At 33.9% G+C, this 6,989-nt stretch overlaps 1 protein-coding gene and 1 pseudogene across 1 annotated transcript; one reads left to right on the top strand and one right to left on the bottom strand.

The window, feature by feature from the left end:
* The first annotated feature begins 1,867 nt into the window (after nucleotides 1-1,867).
* On the top strand, nucleotides 1,868-4,083 carry LOC107778799 (uncharacterized). Its single transcript, XM_016599109.2, has one exon. It carries the CDS (start codon nucleotides 2,438-2,440, stop codon nucleotides 3,842-3,844), a length of 1,407 nt encoding a protein of 468 aa, XP_016454595.1. The 5' UTR covers nucleotides 1,868-2,437; the 3' UTR covers nucleotides 3,845-4,083.
* A 619-nt stretch (nucleotides 4,084-4,702) lies between these two features.
* LOC107778798 (aspartyl protease AED3-like) lies at nucleotides 4,703-6,709 on the bottom strand (annotated as a pseudogene).
* Nucleotides 6,710-6,989: the final 280 nt, after the last annotated feature.

Raw genomic sequence — 6,989 nt, 5'->3', positions numbered from 1 at the left:
CACAAAAATATTTATAGCAGTACAGGGATTAAAATTGCACTGCTACTATTAAGAAACGCCTAGCCGTAGGAAAGGTTTGAAGCTACATGGAAATATCATTATTCTTCAAACATTAAATACTTATAGGAGTTGTTTGACTTAAAATCTTTTATTGTTTTATGCCTCTTAATTTATCATTGTTCTAACAGGAGTAATAAATAATTGATAGTGAATGGTAGTTGAAACAGAGTATTCGATCAATAAGATTTAAGAAATATAACTTCCTGCTAAAAGCTTATGTTTACTTTTTTGTTTTAATTTTCTTTTTTCTCCTGAAAGAGGAATTGCTTATTAAGATATGAATTTAATAGTAGGCTGTAACTATACATTCCTGATTTAAGATATTGCGGTTGTAGCAGCAACTGCTGACTTATATTAAAGCAATTCATTTGCTTCATGTTTTTAGTATTCCAAATAGACGAGGGTGATGTAAATCTTATATTCTAGAGTGGATTGCAAATGTAGTCTTATATTATTTGTCCTTTAATCACATTTTTTGCTTTTTACAAATTGCAGAGTATTTCTTGCAAACAAGTACTATTCTTCCAGAGTTAGTCGATATCCTTGACGAAGAAAGGATCGGAAAGACAATTGTAAATGTTGGATAATTTACTAGAGATTCGTTTTCTCCAGTTACATCTATTCTTTGATATTAGATAGGCTCCAGATGCCACTAGCAACTTTTGTGATTACAAGATTCAGAGCAGACTATAACCTTTAATATAACAGACTATAATGAAGTAGTTCTTATCCAATTTAACCCCCTGATAATTGAGATTCTTGAAAATTCTATTGATGTTAATTCAAGTAAGTTGGTCGATTTATTTCAACAACTAATGTAGAGGCATACTTTAACTCCTTATGGATTAGTAGGAGTATTTTTTTTGGTCTCTCTTTAATTTTTGTTGTTGTTGTCAAGTAGCTTATTAAAAGTTAGTGGCAAGCCGCTGGATAAATTAGCAAAGCTAAATGAGTTAGTTGATTTTTCGCCTTACGAAGAAATTAAACTTTTTGATAGATTGTTATTATTATTATTATTACTTTATAACTCATAATGAGGAATAAATATTTTACCGATCAAAAAGAAGATCAAATATTTCATGCTCAGGCCATTTTTTAACGAGTTACTTGGGATCGGTGGCCCTTGGCAATAATAATATAGAGACAACACGATCAAATTCATCTATTTGTTTTTTGTTTTAATTGTTTTGATCGCGATCGCTAAAATTAATCTACAATATACATATGTTTTTATTATCTCTCCGCTCTTTTTCTTCTTCTTTGAATCGATCCACGCATCGCGCGGGTACGTATACTAGTATCTAATTAATGTGAGTATTGAAAAATTTGAAACACTGCAACTGTCTCACTTCGTAATTTATTTTATTTTTATATCTTATTTTGTTCAAATGTTATGATAATCCCACGTTTTAAATCAATTTCATAAATTTCTCAAGAGAAACAGAAGCAAATTTTTTTATATTTGGTTACTACTTATTCAAAAGTTTAAACTATTAAAAAAATATACTTTTATTTATCTAATTATGTCTTCAACAATATGCTTATGTGGTGATATTTTGTTGTCTCTCATTTATGATAACAGATCTTGCAAGTAAAGAGCTGGTGAATGAAATACTAATCCAAACCTCTTAAAAATGTTTTGTTGATTCTGGTCAAGATTGAAGGGTGAAAGTCATCCATCAAAATTGAAAATATTTCACCATTCCTTTAAAGAGAAATAACCGCATAGCCAATCGTCATCATTTTGAATCCATACCCTCGTTGTGCTATATTAGTTTCTATAGCCTTATAAAGAAAGAAATAATAGCATTAGAAAGTATAAAAGGAAAAAAAATAAAAATAAATAGAATAAAAATTAAGATCCAATAGTCTTTGCTCTTAACCTCCTCCTTCCTTCTTTTTTTCTGATCGATGACCAAAATATTATTGGAGTTTTTTCCAATGTATCGTTAAACTGGATCATGGAGTAGTGTTAATATTCCAAATAGAAGTCATCGATCTGGAAATTATAGAAGGAAGGAGAGTATTAGTATTGACAAATGGAAATTCAGAGGTTAAAAGATTTGTTGTTATTGTGGACAAAAGTGCAAAGTACTCGAGTTGCCCTCGTGGGTGGAAATCACACAGCTGCCAGGTTTTGCACTCGCTAAAATAATATTCATATTCTCTCCATTATTGTAGCTCACTCTTCTTTACTCTAGCTTTAATTTTTTTCAACCTTCCCCCGAACGTTTTTCAATCTTCTTTCTACGACCGAAGTGTCTGGCTAGCTTGCATGCACCTGAAACCTTCTTTCTGATTTCTAAAGAAAAAATTTCAAGAATTTTCGTGATTCGTGCTCATTTTTATTTCTTGTTACTTGTCACATTATACAAACATGAGGTACATAACGATGAATGATATGTTGCCAAGTTTTTACACCAAGCAACATAACAAAATGAGAGGTTTATACATAGATGGTTTGGGCTACCATGGGGACACAAAATTTGTTATTATAAGATTAGACCATTCTTGGGTTTTGAAGTTTATGGCTCGTGCAACAATTTTAGCATTGGTAATTGTTTCCTTGCCCTGGATTAATACGATAATCGGGTACTTATCGCGCTGCGAATCTAATTCTGCTTTCAAAGTTCATGAGATGGCTTTTAATCCAATAAATTTGGAGTTTTTGCCTATAATTTTTCGAGATTTGGCAAATGAAGGCCTTTTAAGAATGGGCGATAGATCCCTTCTTGTAACCAGTGGCAATGAGGAAGTTATTTACAATTCTCAAATTGTTAAAGATTACAATCCAGATTTGATTTCTTTTTCAGATTCGACACGACAAGATCTTGTTCCTAATGAAACTTTTGACTTTGTATTTTCCTATGGTTTCCCTCAGTCCTCAAATTTTATTGAACGAGCTTTGAAAGTAGGTGGCATTGTAGTTGCACCACTTAGTAACAATCCAATGGCTGAATTTCCACAGCCATCAAATTATAAGATTGTCTATGTACGAAAATTTGATTCAACTATTGTAGCCATGAGGAAAACAAGGAATGTCTCTATCAGCTCTTCTAGCAAACGACGGCTTTGTAATTCTCTTACAACAAATGCAAGAGAGGCCTCGGGTCTGAATCCTGAGAATGAAAAGCTTTTTGGTAGGAAACACTTTACTTCCCTTAGTCGGCCAAGCCTGCACGAATTCAAATTGATCAGACCAGCTGATTTTGAACATCGGATGCCTAAAGCGAAGAAAACAAATGCAAAAGAGGCAGCACTAAAGAAACTAGAAGATGTACTACTTGAACCACCAAGAGCAGCATCAGGAAAATCAAGTAGATATTTAAAACGGACTCGTTATTTACCAGATTTAATGGGTGTTTCCCTTGAAAATTATCCAAGAAGAGTATTTATTGATGTTGGTTTACAAGACAAGAATGAAGGATCAGATTGGTTTTCAAAATACTATCCTACAAAAAACACAAAATTTGAGATATTCAAGATTGAGACAGTGACAAAAGAATCATCTGGAAAGGAGATACCAATGATTATTAGCATGTCTGATTGGTTAAAAAATAATGTAAAAGAAAGTGAGTATGTGGTAATGAAAGCTGAGGCTGATGTGGTTGAGGAATTGGTGAAAAACAAAGCTATTAGGTTAATTGATGAACTTTTCTTGGAATGTAAACATCAAGGAATGAAAAAAGGTGATAAGAAAAATAGGAGAGCATATTGGGAATGCTTAGCATTGTATGGATTGTTGAGAGATGAGGGTATTGCTGTGCACCAATGGTGGGGTTGATAAAAAATTGTAAAAAATAAATTAAAAGATAGGTGGGGTGAGCAAAATAGAAAATGAGGTTTTTAACTTTGCTTATTGGTTTTGTGTGTATTCACTTGCTAGTGTTTATTGATCATGTATTACTTTTGAGCAAAATAATATGATAATGGGGTATATATAATATAAACTGATATGTAGATGTAATTCTTATATATTCTTGCTCATTCATTCCTTTTTTTATTTTATATATATTATTTTTTCATCGTGTATTAGTCATGTTTAAGTTAATTTAGCAGTTTGAAATTTTAAAAAGAGAAAAAAAGACAAATACTCTTTGTTTAAAAATGGAAGTTTCATTGTTAGTGATCATGTTTTCCTTTTCATTGTTAGTTCGTACAATTCTACATAGACATAGTTATATATACAATAAGAATTTTCATTGCTTTGTCTAATAATTGGAAATTGACATGCTGATGCTAAATTAATTCTTGTCGGTGCATGGGATCAAGTTCTATAATATCCCTTTAGACAATTTAAAGACCGAAGTAAACTTTACTTTTCTTCCTAATTAAATAATTAAATGGACCAGATAGTCCTCCTTTCATGTGATAAATTCCTTTGTAATTTTCTATTAGGAATATGAAAAGGCACACAACACATGAAAAAACTAAACCAATTAAAGTCTAATAAGCCAGGAAAAAGAGAATTCCGTACAAATTTGACAAATTTGATATCTAGTAGTACTATATAGTATATATTAAGTAGAAATTCTAAATGCACTGCTATTTTATTTTTACTCTAATTAAAAAGTTAAAGATAAATTATACTCCAAATCATTTCATTATATTGCTGAATGTAACGACCATTTCAAATTGTCAGACAAGGGAATTGCACTTGATGAACTTTTTCACCAAGGGGACTTACATTTTATTGAACATTCAGATAATTAAATTGAAGAGTGTATTTTCTCTTCCAAATTAAACAACACATAAAAAAAAAATTAAATTAAAGCAGACTTGATAACAACATGTTTCTTTGTAATCTAGTTAATTAATTACAAAGTTCACGAGCAATTCCCACGCGAGAATTTGCAGTGTCAAACAAAATCCTGAGGTTCTGCTGCTGTAAATTGGCTATCACATTCAACACTGAGTTCACATTGTTTGGTGCTGCTGCCATTGCCAAACATGCCAAAGGAGTTGCACTGCTGTGTATCAAAGTGTTCTCCATTGGCAGCTTTAAATTCATCCCCTCAAACTGCAATGTGATGGCTGGTGCCCCTGCTTCATTTGGTGATGCAAAACATGTGTCAAATGCACCCAAGGAGCTAAATGGCCCTTTCACTTGTTTCCTAAATTCATCCCGGATTGCATTGTAAGCTTGTGGGACGAATCGGGTTATGACCGTCCCCGAGTCAATTATGGTGCCTGCACCGGTGTTCGGGTCAAAACCAAGTTGCTCGGGGCTAATGGGAACCTGAATTCGTCCCACACTTACACTTGTCAAGTTCACGTAGTACAATGATGGTCGGCGTGGGTTCTTGAGTAATGGGGTAGTTTTGATATTCTTGGGTTGACCCAGGGGTCCAAGTTTTAATGATCCAGAGAAATAATACGATTTAAAACTTGGTAAACAATACGAGAATACGCCCGAGTAGAGAGATCCGGATTATGACAGTAACGACATGGAGCCCCGACCCAGACCCAACAACCCTTGGGGCGGTATTGCGTTTCCAGATACAGCACTAATGCACCCGAAAGCATAATTTGGAACAACATCATTGGCTAGTCCAAGTGAGTCACGTGACAATGTGGCGTAGAACGATGAATCTCCACCATATGATTGGTTGAAGAAGCAAGCACTTGACCCGGATCCCGACCCAGTAGTCGAGCAAGAGAGCCCGCGGACTTGAGTGCATTCGGGTACGGAGCAGTCTACCGACCCGTAAGTAGAGGAAGTAGTTGGGGCAAACAAAGTATTTGATGTGCACCCAACACAACCACTACATGGTACCCATGCATCATCGTTACTAGTGTCCAAGACCATGTACATAAGCTGGCCTGGAGTACCAATCTTTGCCTTGACAACATAGTTACCTGTAACAATGTGTAGCATTGATAATGTGAATTACATGTACAATGGGGTATTTATATTGAATAAATGCATACTGCCTTCGCGTTCCATTTTTTGTGAGATGATTCAGGCTCAAATTATCTAATTTTCTGTTTCAGACAGAATCTTTCACATTTTTTAAAATAAAATTTACATATTTAGATAAAAAGTACAACATTTCACAATAGAGGCGGATCCAGGATTCAATAGTTATTGAGTTCACATTCAAATATTTATAGATATTTAGTAAATTTTTTGAACACATTTAACAAAAGCTACTAGATTCACGTGAACCCGTAGGTCGCAAGGTGGATCCGCCTAGTTCACAATATTTATAAAAGACGTATGGAAAACAAAAAAACACTAGTTTAATTTGACTCTCCAAATAGTAACTGCATCACATAATTGAGAAGATCACTAAGCTACCCTTGAGTATAGTAGACAGTATTTATCATTACCTATATTGAAGAGGTTCTGGGCTGGAGCAATGGGCACAATAGTTGGCTTTTTGGATACTACTAAGCTGGATAAATAAGAGAGCCTTTGTGGGTCTTTTGAGGCCATGTTGATAACAGTATTGAGAAATGAAGAGGAAGGTTTAGGTGGGTTAAAGGGTGAGCATTTGCCATAAATGTGAATGATTGAAAGGTCTGAATTACCTTTGGAAGAAGCACAAGAATCAGAAGCTGAACATCTTGTAGAAAGAAGAGTGATGAAGAGGAAAGTGGCTATGGATAAGGCCATAACTTTAAGTTTTTATAACAATGACAACTAGGGTGGTGAAACATGTATATATAGATCCAAAAGGGTGTATAGTTAGGGATTTTGGGGTGGGAATTAAAAGTGTGTGAAATTATTGGTGAAACTAAAGAATTCACGTGAGTTTTTTTTTCTTTTTCTTTTTGGTAATTTATGGGGTAATAGTACAGTAGCTAGCAAGCTATGATCCAAAAAAGGACTAAAGAGAAGTCAATATTTGCAGCATAAACTAACTGAATAAAAGATGACAAGTTCAAGCTCCGATCATTCCATTGGTCCATCGAAATTTTCCATA

Source organism: Nicotiana tabacum, chromosome 15 (assembly GCF_000715075.1).
Source record: "Nicotiana tabacum cultivar K326 chromosome 15, ASM71507v2, whole genome shotgun sequence".
Classification (NCBI taxonomy): domain Eukaryota; kingdom Viridiplantae; phylum Streptophyta; class Magnoliopsida; order Solanales; family Solanaceae; genus Nicotiana; species Nicotiana tabacum.
Note: the sequence above shows the minus strand (reverse complement) of the source record. Positions and strands in the feature narration are given on the sequence as shown.

Excerpts from the sequence above, each read along its gene's own strand:
- LOC107778799 (XM_016599109.2), top strand. The coding sequence starts at position 2,438 with ATGAGGTACATAACGATGAATGATATGTTGCCAAGTTTTTACACCAAG.